Source organism: Gavialis gangeticus, unplaced genomic scaffold, assembly GCF_001723915.1.
Source record: "Gavialis gangeticus isolate Ggan-Ray unplaced genomic scaffold, GavGan_comp1, whole genome shotgun sequence".
NCBI classification, from domain to species: Eukaryota; Metazoa; Chordata; order Crocodylia; family Gavialidae; genus Gavialis; species Gavialis gangeticus.
Genome location: NW_017729030.1, coordinates 8,027,078 through 8,048,685, shown reverse-complemented (window position 1 = coordinate 8,048,685; position 21,608 = coordinate 8,027,078). Strand labels below are relative to the sequence as shown.

General features: G+C 41.1%; 1 protein-coding gene across 2 annotated transcripts in view; it reads right to left on the bottom strand.

Annotated features, from left to right (window-relative positions):
• The window catches only part of SNX25 (sorting nexin 25), a 167,974-nt gene that overhangs the window by 71,276 nt on the left and 75,090 nt on the right, over window positions 1–21,608 (bottom strand). For both annotated transcript variants that reach the window (XM_019521916.1, XM_019521917.1), the window contains exon 6: window positions 15,068–15,138. In XM_019521916.1, coding sequence (XP_019377461.1) covers window positions 15,068–15,138 — 71 coding nt within the window. The remainder of the gene's footprint in view (window positions 1–15,067; window positions 15,139–21,608) is intronic.

Genomic DNA, 21,608 nt, shown 5'->3' with positions numbered 1-21,608 from the left:
CAGGAGTTCCTGCTGGGTGGAGTGGAGTGGTGTGTAGTCGGGAGTAGCTCTCAGAGTCCATCAGGTGCAGAGGGGGATTCGGGCGATCCCCTTGGTGGTGGTCAATCTAGTGGGGTCGGTGTACTGGCGCTGGCCCATGACATGTTTGACGTAGATGTTGCGGGACCAGTGGATGGCATCAGACACCATAAGCCACCGCATCAGTTTGGCGCAGCAGCAAGAGATGCAGCAGGCATGTAGGATGCTCTTGCTGCTGGGGTCATAAGCTCTGAGCACTCCCACACCGAGCGCATTGACCATCATGTTGTAGCCACAGCTCCTCTGGACGTTGGCCAGTGAAGTGTACTTCTCCCGCTTGCGAGCCCGGATGTCAGTGAAGGCTTGGTGCCAGTTCTCGAAGGGAATGGTCACATCCACTATCACAACCTTCTTGGCCTCCTCGTTGGTGATGATGATAGGGCGCATCTGGCTCTCACAGCCCAGGGTGGCATGGTTCATGGAAATCTCCCCGCTGTGGCTGGGACGGCCTTTGCCAGGTGGTCCTGGACAGCATTGTGGTGGAGCTGCCAGGCTCTGGTGTAGGGCCTGCAGGTGCACAGCATGTGGGGGTGGGTCTCTGCCTTGTAGCTGCACCACCAGCACCTCTTGTCCCAGTGGCCATAGCAGATGTCCCAGTTAATTACACTGCTGCCAGAATTACCATGCGTCAGCAATGGAAACCAAACATCAAGTTGATTAAATGCAGCCAACACTAAGCATGACTATAAAACACATGGCCTGCACTAAGCAAACATATTGATGGGAACCTTGTCTTTGTGTGTGCACATTTGACACCTAAAAAACAAAACAAAAAACAAAAAAACAAGTAGGTGTTCCCTCTGCAAGGAACTGGCACTGGGCCCAGAGGTACTGCCATACCAGGCTGGCACCAGGAGGACCACAGTCAGCCTTGACACCCTCCCCTTAGTGCTAAAAATGCACCATTTCATTTCAGGCAAAAAGGCCAAGATGCTAGTGGGAACCTACCACAAGGATTGGTCAGTGCAGCACATCTAAATAAGATATACGGTAGTGCTCATTAGGCAAAGTACTCTTTCCTTACCAACAACTCTTTTTCAAATCATGATGAGCCACTACTTTGCATATTTTGACTTCCTTTTCACTTCCACAGCTAAACTGTGCCTTTCTTTCTCTTCTCATTTCCAATTATTCCTGTTTCTTCAGCAGCCTTAAATGCCATCATGAATTTGGGCACCAAACAGTTCACTAAGAATCCTTCTGTCAACCCCTCTCTCAGCCTGGCACATGATTAGTGTGGCCCCGCTCTCCATGGGGTGAAGCCAGATCAGGTTGCCCTGCACCTCATCTGCATATACATTTTTGGAGCATCCCAGAACTTGTGACACAAAAACCTGGTTCCAGTCATGAGTGGGGCCTAATTAGCACATGCATGCTTTTTAGGGGGCATCTGGAGTGTACACACATACCCACACACACACATACACACACACACCCCAGTGCTGAGGTGTAGGGTCACCATGGCTTGAAATGTTGCTGACTCTGGGACAGCCCAGCCCAAAAAACTATATGGTAAATTATGAACCTTTGGCTTTGGACTAATATCATGCACAGTTAGTACTACATATAAGTAGGTGCCAAAAGCGCTGCTCAAAAGTGTATTTACAGAAGCCTGTGCTAAAACTTTCAGCAGTTAAAAAAAAACTAACATGAATCAATTCTGGATGAATTAAGTGTATGGGTACTATATGCAAATTGCTACAGCCATGTTTAACTTCAAGATTTTTGTTTTCAGATTTGCTCTTCACTTCTACATGCTTAGGGAGACCATGGTCCGAGAGTAAGGAGAGGGGCATAGAGCTGTCAGAGGAAAAAGTTGGAGGAAGCAGAGAACAAAGGAGTTAATCAGACCCTCCAGATTTATTTTCCCTGCTGTAGCAGTGGAAAGGGGACAAGTTCAGAGCAAACCTCCAATAATTAGATTCTATACCTGTAAAATTATAACAAATTTATACATTTTCTATATATGCATATTGAAGGGGGTCATCTTATAATCAGGATTGACATCTATTCAAATAAATACAGTCTTCCTCATGTCTGCACCACATTTGATCATTTCGTTACACATTTGTGCTCATTTATTGTACTTTGCAAGATCTTTCATTGTATATGTGCCTTCAAGCAGCGGGCATTGCAGCAGGTGTTACATAGGCTCTGTGCCACAGTCACAGGTGGTTGAACCAATGGTATAGCCCCTTCTTCATTAGTTCCTTGGACCATCCAACTTTGTTGTGTAGGCAGTTGAGACACTGCCACCTTTGCCATGGTTTGTCAGTCCCTTACCATTTTTCACTGTCAGGTATCTTTTTCAACCTCTCATTCCACATTTGTAGTTGCATCTCCTTGAGTATAGCATTGAGAGGTTGGGTGCTAGTGAGGAAGCTCCTGCATGACTTCAGTCATTTTTGTGCTCTAGGATGGTCATACAGCAGCTGTTTTACATCTTCAGTTTGTCTCAGTCATTCTATCCTGCTGGCCACTGCCCTTCTGATGTCAGGCAGACCAGTACCAGCTAGCAGGTACACACTGTTTAGGTTGTAGGCTTCAGATATCCTGTGATGCATCAGCACCTGATTTAGAATGGGGTCAAGGCACTTAGCATGTACAGATCTCTACCACACAGGATATACATACTCAACAGAAGAAAAGCTGCAGCCATAACAGTAGCTCAGATGGGGCTCACTCCCTAGTTTGAGTTGGTGAGCTTGATGGAGGAGTCTTGCACCACTGCTATGTAACATTTATGCGAATTATTAACCAATTGAACTGGAAACAAAATATTTCATATATACAGACAATCTGTATATAACAGCCCAAAACACTGGCTTTGACCATGTTGAAAAATCTCTAAGTGAGGCACTAACTGGCTTAACCTTATACTACATTGAAAACCAACTATGTGCCAACCCATCACATACATATGTGCCTTCCATCTGAAAAACCAAAGCCAACCACCAGCTCAGTATTACATGGTCTCCACTATTCCACTGTTCAAATCCAATTTACCTTAGACTCCTCAATTGAACCCTCTCATACATAGAACACATCATGAAGACAAAAGTAAAATACAGTATTATAGTGATAGTGGTGTTCAGGCCGGCAAGGAATTCGTTCCTTCCTTCCTCTCTCTACGTTCTCCCCAGCTCCTGCTACACACACACACACCCCGCAATGCCTCAAAAAACAAAATCTCAAAAGTCTCTGAAAAAATAAATTACTGTTTCTATCAGTTCCATAAAAAGCCTGACAGATCTGTCACTGTAGTGTTTTAGACACAGGACTAAGTGTTATCCCTTAACTTCAGAGTCTATTTGGGCTGAATCTGGCATTGAAATTATTGGAAGTTGGAGAAGCTTTTAATATTTCCAGTCAGGCCCCCTGTGAGAAATGGGATGTTGGGGAGATGCTGGACTGATCTACCTACATACAAGGAAGATCATCTGGGAAAGACAGATAACACCTTTCACTCTAAGTGAATTAAACTATTTGGACTCTGAAGAAAGTTATGAATCAATGTCTTCATTTACTAAATTGGGTTTTAAAAAAAACATTGGTCCATGGAAACAGATTAAGCTAGATCATTAAGAACCCAAACTTCTTTACCATATAATGACTACTCAATAATCTAAATGAAATGAATGATGGCTGCAGAGATAGGTCTGTAAATCAATAAAAGCCTCCTCAACTGGATACTCTATGAGCTGACAAATGGCAAGGGAGCCAGAGTCTACTGGAGCTATGCGATTAACTGATATTTTGATTTGCTGGCAGCTCCAAAAACAAAACAAAAATATATAGTTTTGGTTCAACCTCCATTTTTAATTTTCAAACGGAAAAGACTGAAGAAATTTGTTTCAGGTCAAATACGTGTCTCTTTAGAGATTTGTTTTTTAAAGTGTTAATACAACTTAAGATAAACTTGAAAATAAGATAGCATTTAAAACCGAAAAACTGGTTTTGAACATTTTAAATGAAACAGTTTGGCCTTCTCTGAATTTTGTTGAATCTCCCCTCTCCCCTTCCCCCCCCAAATCAAATTAATGAAACAGGTTTTGATTGACCTGAACCTCCATTTTGCAGCAAAATACCTGTGATCATACTCTCTATACCCAGAAAGGACTCCTTCATGAGTGATACAGAGAAGGCTGCATTGTCATTGTCTCGGCTGTACCCATTCCATGGATAAAAGATGACTTCAGTCTCCAAGAAAAGGCAGACTGTCAGTATCCAGCATTCTTCACAAGTATCAATGTATATTTTTTTAAAAGCTAAGGCAAATGAATGTACTTCTAGCTATCCAGGTGTAAAATTACATAACGCTAAGCAAAATAAAGAGGGGAGAGGAAGCATACAGAAGTATGGAAATTGCCATCATTGTTTTATATATTCAGTGCGCTGAGATGTCAAAGAGGACCATAAGTCCTGAAACTGGAAGGAAATTTTTAAAAATAAATTAGGGCATATAAGTTAGTTTACTTGAGGTCCTTAAAGACATATGAAATCCTCATATTAGAATGATTTAGATTTGAGAGTCTAATTTTTTGTTATACTGGAGTTTTACTGAAGAGAGATTCTAAACTTCTTGTTCTCCCCACCTTGATTCTAGCTGTTCTTGAACTTGAAATTCCTTGTGCTCCATCCCTGCCTATTAAGGTATTGAGGTGTAAACAGAAGTTCCCTCCTTTATAGTGACCTCTTTTTCTTCTGTTTTATTCATTTAGTGGAATTTGCTGGATTGTAATATCAATGAATTAATCAAAGAGAATAAACAGACCAGATATGAAAAAGAGACTTCCATTTATCATACATGCCTCAGTAAGATGCAACAATAAGGAAAGAAACATGCTATTTAACTAAGATTTGTGAGTACTTTTAAATGCCTAAGAATACTCCTTGAACAGTTTTAACTGGCGGTAACCTCCAAAATCTTTGGATTTTACATATCCATTTATTTTGTAAAGACATCACTATCTGCATAGAAGCAAGACATTCACTTCTTTAGCACTGACAAACAGGTTGAGCTCCATACCCTGCTCTACAAAAGTGGCAAAATAGAAACTCAGTCCCAGTGGATTCCCATGTAATCCATTGTACAGTTTGTTTTAGTGGTGAAAGCTGTCAAGCCCTTTAATTGTGCAGTGCCCTCCCACTGCACCATTCAAAAGGCACTCAGGAAGCAGTAAGTCTCTACAGAACAGCTCCAAGATCTGTACCCATCAATGCTATTTGCGTGGCCCAAGCCTAGATCATTCTCATGGCTCTTTGCTGAAATCTCTCCATTACATGAACAAATATTTTTTAAAGGGCAAGCACTAGACTTGAACACAGTATTCCACTAATGTTGTGTACAGTAATATCATCACTTCTCTACATCTATTAAGCATCCCTGTTTGTTCACCCAAGGATTACATTTACTTTCAACCATTCCATCTCAACAGAAGTTTGTGGTTAGTTGATTTTCCATCAAGTCTCTTTCAGCTGTTTCTTGCCAAAGTACAGTTTCCCATTCAGTGACTGCAACTTACTCTATTTTGAGGTTTATCACTACCTTGCATTTGTCTATATTAAAACCACATTTTGTTTTGTCTTTGAATTGAGCTGCCTTTTAATTATTTACCACTTTTGCACAGAATATGCAAGCTTGATAAAAAAATACTTTATATTTAAGAAAATGTTCTGGATCACTAGTAAATATACTGAATAACAATGGAGCAAAGGATCCATTTGGGAACTCTATCAGAAATATACTCAATGTCACAAACCTGTCTGTGGTGTACCCTGAGCTCCAAGTTTTTCCTTGCTATCCTGTTGCTCATCCCAAGGAACAAACCAAGGCTTGTCCTGGGAAAACTCCTTATCTGACAAACCTCAGCTCCACTGTCCTTATACTGGACCCAGTCGCAGCAGGGGAATCTCTGCTAGTTCTATGAAGCTTCCCCTCGGGTTGTAAAAGATTTTTAGGTCCTCCTTTCTATAGAATGGGCAAGCCTAGAATATCGCTAGCTCAGCAATCACTCTTTACCACAGCCAATCAATAAGGAGACAAAACAAAAAAAGGATTTATTGTATAGGGGCAAAGAATTATAAAAGAAAAACTGACCATATAGTTTGAAGACTGGACAAGTAGTTAAAATTCTCATCTAGCTACAAGCTAACCCAGAATTCAGCCAGTATTGCTAGAGATCACCCTTCCTACCGAACCTGCAAGCCCTGACCACTGGGGACCTAGAAACCTCCCAAAGCCCAGGATAACCCAAAGATTCAGGACCTCACAGGCACCCCTAAATGCCTCTAAGCCAGCCCCACTTTCTTTCCTCCCCCCCACCTCAGCACAGCCCTAATTCCTTACAAGTCTCAGAAATCTTGAAAAATTTCTTTCCTTCCTGGGACATCTGGAATTCCTCTAGCTCAGGGGCAGGCAATTATTTTGGGTGGAGGGCCACATACTAAGTTTTGGCAAGCTATCAACGGCTGTATGACAGGCAGCCAGGGGCCGATAAATATTAATTTTCCAAAATTTCTTAGGGGTGCCACAGGCCGGATAGAATGGCCTGGCGGGCCACATCTGGCCCATGGGCCGCATTTTGCCCACCCCTGCTCTAGCTAACAGCCCATTTCTGCGCTGCCTTCACTACTGAAGGGTTTATTTTCCCATTACAGGCAGACAATACCTTAGGTATTGTCAATAACAATATGTCAATAACAGCCCCTTCTGTCTGTGTGTGGGAATGGCAATTGCTCTTGCTCTAGTAACACACAATCATAAAGGTATGTACAGACAGTTTAATGTAATCCATACTGAAATCAAAGTGACATAAATTAATACACCATAATACTGGCTTTTCAGTGAGATCACATGCACCATATATCAGTAAAATAAACTCAAGAAAACATTCATGACATCCCACAAATACCTCAAACTATAGTGGTGTTTCTAACATGCACTATCAAGCAATTCCTCATATTCAAGTCTGTGGGACTTTTTTTTTTTTAATGAATTCATCATATGGTCTGTTTTTAACCCACTAAATGTGCTACACTGAGTTTGCACAGCGCCAATTTAAATATATACACACACACACACACACACACACACACACACACAGACACACACACACCATGCACTATCACCACAAGTGTCTTGTATAAATCTGTTACAAACAGACTTTATTCTTCAGATTCCACAGGGATGCAACAAAAAAAAACACCACAGAATAAGATGGGTAAAAGTAAAAATTTATAAATACATATATAAATATTTAATAAAAGAACATAAATTGTATTTTATCGCTTACCAAAAATATGTTTCTCTTTATAGAAAGAGCATAAAGCAAAAGGTACACATGTAAAGTTACATTGGTACTAGAAATTTTGCTCATCATAACACTGCTCTGTGAAACTAGACTTGTCACCTAATGGTCACCACAGGTGACCATTATAGAGGCTACAGATTTGTCACCTAACGTCACCATTTATAGATGCTATTAATTCAATTTGCTAATCTCTAAAAGTTTCATAAATACACAGTATTGTATGTATTGTTTGCAAGATTTCATGAGAGATTGGCAAAGGCAAGTACAAACAATACATACTTCCTGCCTCAAAATTTTTAAGTGGTAAAAGCTACTTAATTTAAACACTCTTGCCTTTTCCAGTGAAGGTAAATAGTGACTAATCTTCAAGTATTTACTGATCATCATACCTCTATGAGTCCTGTGAGGTTGCCTAGAACCAAGGAAAATATTTGCTCAATTTTGAAAGGGCAAATGGATTTTAAAAAGTACAGTAATATATGGTTCTTTTACAAGCTCATGACAAAACCATGAAATGTGTAAAGACCAACCCAGTTCTGTGGTTAGTTAAGAGAATGGATGAAAAGTTAGATGTTACTTTTTTCTTCAAAAGTGTTTACTGCAAGTCTGTTAATTTTAATTTTAGAAAAGTATGATTAAGATGTAGATAACCTAAAGATAACTTTCAAGCCAAGGATTCAAAGGGAACTACACAAGGTAAACATTTCACAAGGCACTGAAGGTGGACGTTTAAAACTGTTTCTTACAATTATTTTTCCATTTTTGAGAAACCTATTTAAGCAAAATTATATAATCAGCTTACAGAATTCATTGTCACAAGATATGAATGATGTCCGAGTTTAAGCAAAATTCAAGAAACATTTAGATGCATATTTATATGGATAGTAGGGATGTCAACTAATCTTCAGGACTTCTAAAAGTATAGACTGTCTTCACTTGAACATTTAGGCTAAAGACACAAGTTTCCACATAAACTGGTATAAGTGATTGGAAACCAGTTCAAATCTGTAACACAACAGAAGATCAGAACTCATAAATCACTTCCAAAAGGGCTGAAACCAGTTTTAAGATAAACCTGGATGGATGTAGTATTGACTTCATTGATTTAGATTAAATCAGTTTACTGAAGTTAGGTCCCAGATCCTCTCCATATTCAAATTAACTCTCAGTCCCCCAGCATCCCAAGGTACTTTGCACCTTCCTTGCAAACCTTCCCTTGCAGGATGTGTGGGCAAGCCTGGGCCCAAGCTGTCCAGTCCAGCTGAGCAAGGAGTTGTGCTCTAGTGCCCCCCAGCTTCTGGTCTGAACCACTGCAAGCATGTGGCTGCATTTCCAGAATCAAAAGCAACTGTCTGGTTCACTTGCTTATTGGTTCAATCTATGCAGTTTAGACTATCTTGTGAAGACTGAATCAATTCAGCATCAGGCTTTTTGGCTGTCTATACTTAAGCTTAAACATTTTTCAGAAACACACCATGCAAGTTCCCTTCTCCTCCCCTCCAGGCCTGTTACAATGATTTTGCCTCTATGTCAGTCTTCATCTCTCTCTCTCTCTCTACAAAGGCTTTCTGCTTGGTGAAATCCCCAGCATGAGAAGTCTTCTTCTTCGGTACAGAGGATTTCTTATATAGAGTTCTCTTTCAGGTCAGTCTCTCATTCCATGCCTGACAAGAAGTGATTTTCTTTCAATCTGTGGTCAGTTAAGATGCAGTGCTTGGAAACCGTTGAAGAGTTTATCTGATCATCCTAGGACAGATGCTTCTGATCTGGCTGCAGAGGCATGTGGAAGGAGGAGTTCACACCAAGTGGGTGATCCTACAAGCCTTTCTGGGGCAAAGACCAATTAGAGATCCACTTGCTTTTGAGCTCTTTGAGGCAAAGACCATGCCTTCATATTTGTTCACATAACAACGAGTAACAAAGACATCAGTCAGAACCTCTGGCTGTTGACAGATATGAAAACACCACACAAAAACGTACTTTACTGGAAAAAGCAGCACATTAGTTCGACACGGCTCTGCAGCATCTGTATAGACCGAGTGCTTCAGCGGGCGCTTTTTGGCACTGTTCTCTAACAGCGGATTCAATCAGCTATTAGATAAAAACACCAAAAAAGCCTCACTAAAACACCCAATCTAATGTGTTGCCTCTTCTGGGTATGCACTGGGCTCAGTGTGGGGGCATGTAGAGTTTAAAGTGCCACTGTTGGAGGGTGGCGGTGGGGGGTTCATGTCTGTAAGCAGCCTCTGCACACTACTGTGATATAATGAGAAAACAAACAAAGAAAAAATGTTTTAGAATCGATAAAGGAAAAGCATCTCCATAAAAAATGTTTTGAAGTGCACATTTTCTAGTTTGTATAAGCAAACAGCTAGATTATTAAAACAAGTTACTTGAAAAAAATTACAATTTTGCTATTTTGCAATCTTTTTCCTTTCTGCATGTGTCTTCATTTGGGGAATGAAAAAATAAGTTATTTTCATTTGCCTGTAGCCAGGTCTCAGTCAATTTTACTTTCAGGTTCTCTCTCACTCAGTGCTGCAATGCCTGGATTTAAAATATACCAGATGAGTATTTATCCACTTATAAAACTATTTCTGCTAGGATTAAAATAAAGAGCAGATATTCACAGAAGCATTTCAGGTCTAATAGAAGTACTTCTCACTTTGAAAAAACTGAATGTTACTAAAGCTAAATCATTCCTTCTCAATTGATGGTATGAACAAGGAGTTCCATGGCTAGTGCTTAGCTATAGGAAAATGGGAAACTTAAGACCAAAACAGAGGTTACAGTGGGAAAGAATACAACCAAAAATCAGTTTTAAATAGAGAACGCAGGATGAGAAAAAAACAGGTACCCACCAACAGTCATTGTTGCAATTGTATGACCATGCATGGGGAGAAGGGAGACAAAGGAAGGAGGAAGCAAATGAATGTCAAAACCAGGCCTGCCTCAGAGAAAATAAGGAATGCAACTTTCACTGTAGTGTGACTAGTGCAAAACCAAAGCATCTATTCACAGTGGCTATAGGATGCTCAAAATAAACAAAACTGTCAGCACCTCTGCAAGCACTGATGCTACATTAAGTTTCCCATCATTTAAATGTTAGCAATTACAAAAATAATGCTCATGGCCAAAGAAATTAAATCACCCACAACAAGCATCACTACCGTGAATCATTGAACCTCACAGTGTCCTTTTCTCTCAAAGCTCAAGTACGCGCCTCTGTAGTATTCACATTAGAAGTCAAATCCAAAATGGAATGCTTAAAATGAGCCAGCAGCTATAAACTCACATGCCGCAATTTTCAAAACATGAAAAGAAATATTGCAAACCACCTTCCAGTGTTTGAGTACAGCAGGAGCACTGACAGGATGAAGTTACATTACTTTCTGTCCATAGTAAGAGTAATTTGTTATTAGACTGTTTCAGCAACAAATAGTATTAACATGTTAGACTATTAACAGGGAAACAATTTAAAGTCTAACACATTTTTTAGCTATGATGTGGTCTATTCATTTTTTCTTCTTTTCAATCAACTGCATAGTTAAGCCTGACTGGGCAGCAGTTCCAGTTTCTGGTTCTCATGCACTAGCACAGGTCTCATTATGATTCTTTTAAGTTATACCAACAACAAGTGTTCGGCTATGGCACGTTCGTTGGTCAGGCAAGGCTAGTTGTTCCTCCACCTTTACAGCTCCAGCTGTCCAGGTACCAAAGAAAAGTTACTCCTACCAAACACACCTAGCAAACACTTTCAATGAAGACTGCTTCAAAACACAAGGAGAGGCAAGAAAATGAGAACTAACTTCCCCAGAATCAATGTTAAAAGCTACGCGCAAGTTCAAAACTAGGAACTTATTTAATGAGAACTGGGAGAAGGAAAATAAGGTACAATGTGCTAGCACCCACAGAAAAGAACACCAGGCCAGAGAGGTGAGTGATAGAAGCACACTCTAGGAAGACAGCAGAAGGAGGAAGCAACGATGGCATTAATTTGAGAATATAAACCATGGCATTTGTAAAGTTCAAACGTATTCAGTCAGCAGATTCTCTAGCTCAGCTGCTCTCAGCTTTTCTAAGTCCTCTGGCTGGGATACCCCAACTAGCCCCACCCCTCTACCCACAGCCTTTCATTCCCCCATTTCAACCTGCCACACTGCAGCTAGCTTCCCCCTACCCCATATACAGTCCCACAACCTCCCCCTGCCCAGTCCAGCACCAGGCATGTTGCAGATACACTGAAGTATAGCCATGTTTGCTCGGTGTTGTACCTGGGCTAGTGAGCTCCCTGGAAAGTGCCTGTGCCACTTTGCATCCGCAGAATAGCACACGCAGATCAGCCCAGCTTGTCAGCATAATCCTGCCTGGTGTTACAGAAATGTTTGGGGCGAGGGCTGGCTGCCCACTCCCAATATCATCTAGCCCAGTTTGCCCTTACAGCCCACCCAAAACACTTCCATGATGTACCACCTGAGAACCACTGTTGTCACAGCGTTGCACGGGATTGGGAGCAGGGATAGGGTGTTTAGGAGTGGGATATTGGTTATGCAGTAGTCTGAACTGTAACAGACTGATAACCCCTGCACTGGCACAAAACTGTTCTGTTCTTTGGGCTTACCCGATTTCAAAGCAACTTGTGCTTTTTCCTCTGTTTCTGGATTATATTCATATGCATTTCAGAAAACAGATCTCTGCCCTCTAACTCAAACCTTAAATCTAAACTGGAACCCTGTTCACACAGGGTCTTTTAACACCTACCAAGGAAGCTTAGTAGTAGGAAACAACCTAAGGGGAAGAAATTGTTATAGGAGTCACAGTGTATCCTAGCTTTGGGTGGACTATAATACTGATTGTTCTGTGCACCAATGTTCTGAACAATAATTAAATGATAAGAACTGCTACCCAGAGTGCAACCTGTCACCATTCTGACCGTGGGAAACCTTGCATGTGCCACAAGGCCATAATATGAGTAGCACACTTACCCAGTACATTTTACTTAAATAAAATGTTTACCCTAACAAAAAAATACTTTCATGTCATGAGGATTTTATAAATAGTTCAACTCTACAATTATGTGTTTTCTAAGGCTACAAACTTAACATTCAACCTCACCATGCCATCTACAAAAGATTATGTTGCTGTGGTGGCCATTGTTGCCAGACAACAGCTAACAGCAATTAAACATTCAACAGAAAGATAGAACCAGCTCCACAAAAAAAGATATAGATTTAGATTAGACTTAAAACTGCAATGTTAAAAGCAAGTAATAGGTACTCATTCCATTTAATTATTTTCAGTAAATTTCTCCAAGAAGGAGATCTTAGAACAATGAATGCTTAGATAAATTCAAGTAAGCTGAAAGGCAGACAGATATTTATATATGAATATTAATATCAAGCTCTAGAAACTGTTAAAGAATACATTTTGTATAAAATTCTGTACTGTATATCAAGCCATGTTACAACAAAGCATGCTAGCTAACAGAAATGCAACTTTAAAAGGTATTGATTTTTTTAAAATACTAATGGAGTTAGGTATCCCTTTCTTTATTACCTTACACAGCGAGCTTTCCAGTAAACTAACCTTTTATCTGAAGTACATTAACATTTCCTTTTCTCTAATGGACAGTGAACTTAAGTCTGAGTTTCAGGTTTCAAGTTTCCTCTTGCCTCTTTCAGTATAAGTGATTTACTCTGTAACAGCGTGTAGATGGCATGGTTTTATGACAATGGTTCTCAAACTTTTTGTATTCCCCTCATAAAATGCCAGCTCTTAGCTTTCATTCCTTTCTTGAAATGGAAAAATAATAAGGTAGTTGCAAAGAACACAAAGATCACAACAGGTCTTAAAGTTTTTGATGTTCTGGATTCCTATTTGAAATCTCTAGGCTTATCTTGAGAATCAGGTATAGGTGTTGGCACATCTAACTATGATAACAGAGTGCAGCAGTACCTTTGAAAGTATGTCACAGCACTCAAGGGTGCCATAACACTCTGGTTGAGAATCACTGTTTTATGATATTAAGGGAAGGACTTTGAGTGTTACCAGCCTCAAGTATTCAAATAATATGCCAGGTTCCAACCCACATAACATTGGCTTAAAAAAAAAAAAAACCCTCTAATTTTAAATCCGTGATATATGTTGGATGTTTTATTCATGAACTAGTTTCTGACCACCTGGGTCATATTTAAAGACTTTCATCTGCTAGCCTGGGGGCTGGAAATTTCCTTTTTTAAATGAAAGCTGAGATTCTTTGGCATCGTTGAATTTTATTTTAGAAGCCTAGAGGAAAACCCAAAGAAATATCCAGTGTGCTATACAAGTTTCTCTTCCATTTTAGGTTATAAATTAACTTAGACTTTCCTACTGTTTCTATTACATTTGTCCACATCCAACTGAAAACTGCATTAAAATAACCCAACTTTTCCAGCCAGGCAAATTTCTTGCAGATATAGCAATCTTGACATTTGCTGCAAAATGTTAAATATAGTACAAGTAAGTGAGAATGTAAGCTGTACATGCATATAGTATTTAAAAAAAGGTATAGAGCATCTGTCTCAAAATGTATTTTTAAAATTGCAGGGGTGGGGAGTACAAAAATAAAAAGAATATAACATTCCTTTAAAACCACAGCTCATACAGTGTAAGAGTCAATGACAAAAACACAATTCCAGTAAGTACCAAAATTATTATAGGAAATTGGTCCAGCTAGTCTAGTTTGCAAATTAAAGACTTCCTTTCATCCACCAGCTCACATGAAGAGCAACTATGATGGGAGTGGAGCTACCCCTTCTAAAAGAGTTTTAAAGGGCTCCAAGAGGCAAATTTTCAACCAGTCTTTTATGTACAGGTACCTATACATATGGACAGCAGATCCTGTTGCTTTATTTCCCATTCTCCCATTGCAGTGCAGAAGTGTGAGGTATGCAACACCTAAATTAATATGTTCATAAGTTTTTCAGTGTATTAATAAGTGTATTTTCAGTGTATTAATAGTTGGGTGTCTTGGGGACAGTTCACACAACCTTCTATTCTGCAACACACTGCCCCAACTCTCTCCCCACACTTCACTTTTGCAGTGTAATATAATTATATCTACCTTCTAAGAATTATAACTCTTGCACTCACAATGCAGCTGTCAAGCCAGACAGTCTCACAGTCTAAAACACTATTCCACAAACCCACAGACTTCAAATGCATCCTTACAACTTCCTTCTCTTCTAAGTTTAAGAAGATCACCTCCAAAATGTTCATAATCAAACCTTACATGGTGGATTACAGATTATATGCAGAAAGTGCTAAATCTAAAAACTTATTTAAATAACAAGTATTATCCAACAAATACAAGTTCAGTAACCTGACAAGTTTTCGCCAAATATTCATTTTACTATCAATAAATACTATACCATACAAAACCTTAACAGAAAAGGCAGAAGTCCTAAACTAAAAATGAGTCCTATTTACCTTCTAAGCCCTGTCTACAAACAAAACCGTTAAAGCTTTGGCATGTAAGTTTTAAGCATAACTGAACAAATTAAGCAAAATCTTATGTACCTCTCTATCTCTAGTAAGGTATATGAAAACTGGAACAATGAACACTGAATTGTCAAAAATCCTACTTGTTATATTAAAAACAATACAGCCTTGACTCCTTTAAAAAAAGATACACTTACCTTTCTGTCTCTTCATTTGGGGAAAGCTGCTGATTGTGGTTGCTTGAACTATTTCCACTACAATCTGATACCTAGTTGTAAGAACAGAGAGAAAAAAAATAGGTCTTATTTTATTTTTTGCCTCTCACACAGTAATACTTTAGAAGCAAAAATGTTAAACTACCTGCTGGGAAATGCAGCCATTTTTCATTGCATGTATATTCCCATTCTGAAAAGAAGCACAGGTCTGGGAAAAGGGTGGCAGAAAAGTTCCACGTGCGAGACAAACAAAAAATGAAAGTCATTCAAGTTGTTATTTATTACCTGAAGGACTAATTATCACTTTCCCTATTTCTCATGACACTGTGTAAAAGGTTCTTAAAAGCTTGATAAAAATTAAAGAAAGCTTAAATGTAAAAAAAGGTCTTAAAAAGTCAAAATTATAACAAAGTAATCTACTGTAATAAAAAGGAGTGAAAGTAAACTGTATTAAACATGGGTTAAGAATGAAGAAATTAAAAAAAAACCCTATATGGAGAATGATTAAAGATGTCCTTGCAAACCTGGGGCGAGAAACAGATTTCAGGAGCAAAAGCCACAGACAGCGCAACAGTACAGAAAATTTTGTCTCCTGGAAGAGCTGGAAGGGACTGTAACAGGGGACCAATAACCCCATTACAGAGAAGAGGCGGCTCAGGAAGGAAATGCAACAGGGCTCCTTAAGACCTAAAATTTTTGTAGCTCAGAGAAGGGGAGGATTATCTGCTGTAAGGAAAGACCCTACTAGCAAGGCCAGGGTGTAGGAGATCTGTGTTGTCAAGGGAAGCCCAGCTGGACAGGAGGAAACAACTTGTAGTAGAGAGAGAACAGAGATGCCCAAAGGGAGATGCCAGGCCCTGAGCTGGGGACTCGCACTCACAAAGTTCAGCCCACAACCAGCCGACTGCAGGACCCAGCAGAGGGAGGGGAGTAAGAGACTGACTACACATGTGCCCAGGGAGCAAGATGACCAGTGAGCTGACCAAGCAGGCATGACTGATGGATATAAACTCTCCCCAAGGCCAGAGGGAGGGGGATGGCCACAGTTAGGCTCACCACTTTTTTAAAATGTAAAGGTGGGACACATGCATAACTTCACACCCCCAGCAGCACAGCTGGAGCAGAGCCCAGCAGGGTGGGGGTAGATATGGGCTGCCTGCTGCAAGCTCAGGGCTTCCCACTCTGTTGCCTTTCCCCTGGGGGCCCCACACCAGCTGCACACCCGCCATCCCCCCAGGGGATGTGCACAGCAGTGGGGAGCTGCTGCCCTACATCCCCTGGAACAGCCACCTAGGGCTCCAATCTGCTTCATGCCCCAGTACCATGCACCACCCTGGCTGGGCAGTGCTCCCATCCCCTACCCCATTCCTGCCCTCACAGTAGGGGCCACAATCTGACCCTCTTCCCTCCCCCTATACCTGCAGGGAGCAGCTCTCCACACTGCCCAGCTGTATTTCTGACCATGTGCACGTGCGTGGGTGCACACATATACATGGCACCCCCTGCATCCCACTCTGGCAGCCCTTTGCAGGCTGGAATGCTGCCAGCCTGTAAGGGGAAACCTGGTATTTCCTGTGGATCCCTGCACAACACTGCAAATCTGGGATAAATGTTGTCCCAGAGTCAGGCAGCCCAGGACCAGGACTTGAGGTTCCCATTCTGGGACCGTCCCACCCAGTTAGAGACGAGTGGTCACCCTAGCCACAGTGACAGTGAAAGACGGAGGCCTGCAGGGGGGCAATGGCAGAAACTCCCCTGGCCAGGAGACCTGCTGCCTGAGAGAAAGGACTTCCATTGACCAAAAATAAAAGAATGAGTACTTGGGAAGTGTTAAGGATTTCCTTTTATTCTTCTCTGGTTTTTTGGTGCCTTGGGGGGCCCCCCAGGAAGGAGCTACAAAGAATTGAGGATTGTTTTATGTTCACCCTGAAGGAGCCCCGGTGTGGGGCGGAGGCAGAGCGGAGTATACCCAAGCAGACTGAGAACTGTTTGTGCTGGCCCAGGAAGGGCTGGGGGAGTGGATCTGGGGCAGGGGTACCCCAAGGATCATGGACTGTTTGAGAGAGCCTGGTATGGGCCTGCTCTTTGTTATTTTTCTTTTTTTCTGTCCACAACAGTCACAACACCTCATGGACTGCAATGGCTACAAGGGGAGGCAAGGAGCTACAGAGCAGTGTTCAGCACTCTGATTTTTCCTGTGGGATTTTCTTTTATTCTTTTTGGACTGACTGACATTTTCAGAGCAAGAGAACTGGGAGAGAGCCAGCACCCACACTGGTCAAAGCCTGGATTAAAAAAAATAAGACAGGCTGGACCCCAGCAGGGCTGGGCCTCCATCCACTAACAGAAAGGGGGGCAGGAGAAAGACAGAGGGGGCCAAGTCCTACACTGCCCAGTCGGACTTGGGGCCAGGAGCAGCATAAGGAGACAAGGCGCTTACACCCTAGGTTTAGGCTACCTAAAGGCAGTCTCTCAAGAAAATGTCTCCAATATCAACAAGATGCAGCTGGTAAGAGAGAGAAAAGGGCCAGACTAGGGAACTGGAGTAGGTAGCCAGGTACTGCCCCACCACAAGGGGGCATCCAGGTGTCCCCAGAGGAGCACCTTATTTAAGGGACCTCAGGTCACCTGGTTTAGACCCCAACACAAATGCTAGTCCTAAAGTATTCCTACCAAATGCTCATCGAGCCTCCTCTTGAAAACTTTCAGTAAAGATGACAGCTTCCCAAGGCAGTATATTCTTAACAGTAAGGAAGTCTTTCCTGAGATCTAATCTAAATCTGCTCTCCTACAATTTAAAACCACTGATCCTTTTGTCCTGTGCAGCAAAAGAAAACAGTTGCACACAATAATACAGATAAGACTTAGTTGGCACCGAGCAGAATGGTACTATCACATCCTTCCACCTAACAGTCTTGCTAATTCAGCCTAAAATAATATTTGTATGTTTTTGCAATTGTGTTACACTGCTGGCTCATATCGAGTCTGTTGTCAAACAAGACCCCCAAATTCTTACCAGTAACACTACCACCCAGTCCATTGTTTCCTAGTCTGTGTTTGTGCATTTGAGTAGTCTTCCCTAGACGTAGCACCTTATATTCGTTTGTGCTGAACTTCATTCTGTTTTCTCTATTCTCCAGATCTCTGAAGATCCTTTGGAATTACACTTCGACCCTCCAATGCTCGCCATCCTTCCTAGTTTCATGTCAACCTGACCAGGAAGCTCTATTCCAGCATCCAAATCATTAACAAACACGTTAAACAGCACTAGATCCTAAAACAGACCCCTATGAGCCCCTGCTTGAAACCTCCTACCATTCTGACACTGAGCCATCTATAATGACCCTAGTAAAGTGAGCTCTTGCTCACAAAAGCTTACACATGCCTGATTCAGTTAGGCCAGAGCTGTCCAACTTCTGGGCAGCTGGGAACCACATACAGCAGGTGCTGCATGCCACAAGGGCTGCCCCCACTAAACACTCAACTCAGCCCCTCCTTCCCAGATGCACACACCATACAGGCAGCCCAGCCGCCCCACCCATCTCCCCTCCTCCACTGCATGCACAGCACCCCTACTCCCTTTCCAGCCATGTAGGTCATACAGGTAGCCCACATGCAGCATGCAGAACTGGCAGCTGTCTCCCTCCTTTGCAGAGTACACAGTGTGCACAGCCTGGCACCCTCCCCCCACCACATACACAGCACCAGCAGCCTGACCCCTTTCTGCTGCACAGCCCTGCCCCCTTCCTCTCCCCTGCAGGAGTAGGAGCAGGAACCAAAAGCCAGAAGAGGGAGGGGAAGCCCAGAGACCCCAACTGCCACTGCTGTAAGAGAAATGGGCAGAGTTGAGGCTGGTGAGAGCCTGTGAACTACCAGATGGGCAGTCTTGAGTTAAACTATGGTGCATCTCTACTCTGCCTTCCACCTTTTCTTGCAGTTATGGAGTCAATTATGTAGCCAACCTTATAGTAATGGTCTAGCCCACATTTCTCCAGCTTAGTTATGAGAGTGTCAAGTGGGACTAGAGCAAAAGCCTTATTGAAGTCCAAGTATACTATGCCCACTGCATCTCTTTCATCTATCCAATTAGTTACTTTCTCAAAGAAAGATCAAGTTGGTTTGGCATGACTTGCTTTTAACAAATCCATGCTGGCTACTAATGATCAGCCTTTCCTCTAGATGTTTACACATTGACTTTTGTACAATATGTGACTTAACATACAAAAGATAACAGTGAGTAGAGATACTCAAATCAGTGCATCATCTGCAAGTGTCTGTAAAATACTGCTGAGAAGACTGTTAAAAAGAGAATTACAATTGAGCACTGTAATTATGTGTGATTACTGCATACTAATCTGCAATGAGGTTTTGACCCAGCCGGCCAGTTATAAACTCCAAGCACTCCCCTGAAAAGAACAAATGTAAATAGCCTATGGACAAGAAACATTAGGCTTAGAGCCCTGCCACATGTCAGTTAAAGGCAGATGGGATCTGAACTGCAGTCTCAACAGTCATGCACAGCAGGTGGCATGATTGTGGGATAAGGGGTTAGATTCCAATACCGTCATACTGTCAGTGCAGAGGGAGCCAGGATCATAATCCTGGGCTCCCCTGCACCAATAAGCAGGGTGCCCGGTGCTCCTATAGCTAGGAACCCTGATGAGCTGATAGGGGCTCCCAACTGTGCTCCTGTGGCTGGCAGTGCTGGCCATTTGACCACAGCTCCCATGCATTCCCGTGGCTGGGAGCCCTAGTCAGATGATTGGGCTGCCAGCCATGGGAGTACAATCTGAGCCCTTGGGGCTGGCCACACATTCAGTTGCTGGCATGCCACATTACACATTTTTTGAGTAATAACTTTGTGGCTTATTTCCTGTATTATTGTACCATTAACTGAATAAACGTGTTGCCAGGTTAGTACCCAAGATACGATTAAGTGGTCAACCACATCTTAAGTGTAATATCTGCCAGGGGCCTTAAATTAGTTTGAAGTCCTGTGAATTTTTCTTATTTAGACCAGATTTGAATTTATTACCCAGAATCATGAACTATCAGCAGAGTACACATGGTAATCTATCCTAAGTTTTAAAGTACCTTGCTAAAACATTTCCAAGTATAATATGGGAGATAAAGGAGATCCTGAAGGACACTTTATATATGTTATCATTGAGGGACTTGAGAAATGTTCCTCACAAATAACTAACAGCACTATTACTATTTAACTTGTATTACCTAAGGTTTTAGAAGAGCCAAAGAAGAGCAGCTCTTGACACATTAACAGCATTCTTGCATGACCAAAGCAACAAATGTATTCATCAGTATCAAAACCTGCCAGAAGGTCAGCTGTGCCAGATTTAAAAGCTAAATCCCCAAAGTTTGGACACACATGCTCTAATGTTACAAGTAAACAGGCAGGCAGCTTAAAATAAGATATATAGTCTGTCAGATCCTAAATATGCCAGACCTAGACTCAAAACATGCCTACATATGCATCAGTGCTAAAGACAAAAATCAGCTTGCTTTTCAAAAAAGTGGGAGCCCTTAGGCCATCTTCATGGAGTTTTTAAATAGACATGTCCATTTTCACTGAAGATGCACTGTATTATGTAGGCATAATGAATAAGCTCTGCTAGAAAGAGAACTGAGAATTACCTTCCTTAGAAACAATAAATGCAAGATTTGTTGAATAAGTTTAAATAAAAAAGTAGGCCTTCCATAACCCAGATGAAGCAACATAGTTAAAAGAAAAATGATCAAAAGTTATCTACCCAGTCTCTACAATTAAAAATACTACTCCTTGGTCATTTGTCATTATTCCTGACCTCTGTTACAAACTGAACGCTTGGACAGAACATACATAATATCTATATGGAAAATTAAACAGAGTTAAAAAAGAAAATAAAAGAAAAAAACCCTATTCACAACTAGAAAAAAGAATACTTGCATGCGTAAGATGATCATGAAAAATGTTGCTAAGGAGACACAGTATTTTTACTGAAGATTTTCACTGCTTGTTCATTCTAGGCTTTCATAAGCCACTTGGTTCATTGAAATTTTAATCATTCTCCTTAAGAGATATTTAGATACTTTTCTTCTCAGCACATTTAATGCTTCTCTCCTCGCTAATATTTTTTGAAAAATTTCAAACATTTGATGAAAATAATTTTTAAATTGAAGTTTCAACTATACTAAGAGCCAATAAAAAAAAAGAATGTTGAGCTGCTGCATTTCTGACTGGCACTACAAAGTGCTGTGCGATTCTTCAAGTTACTGCAATCTGTGTAACATGCAGAGGATTTGACTATTATGAAAGAACCCAAGTGCTAGACTCCAGAAATAAATACATGCAAACCCATTTGTCACTTAAAACATAGAAGCAAGATACATAAACGCAACCTACTTAAACTAGATCGGATAATTCTATTTTATTTCAATGATATAAAATTCAACTTGTAACACCATGAAAGACAGCATTTCCACAATAACAGACATACCACTTAATTTTTTTTTTTTTTTTTTTTTT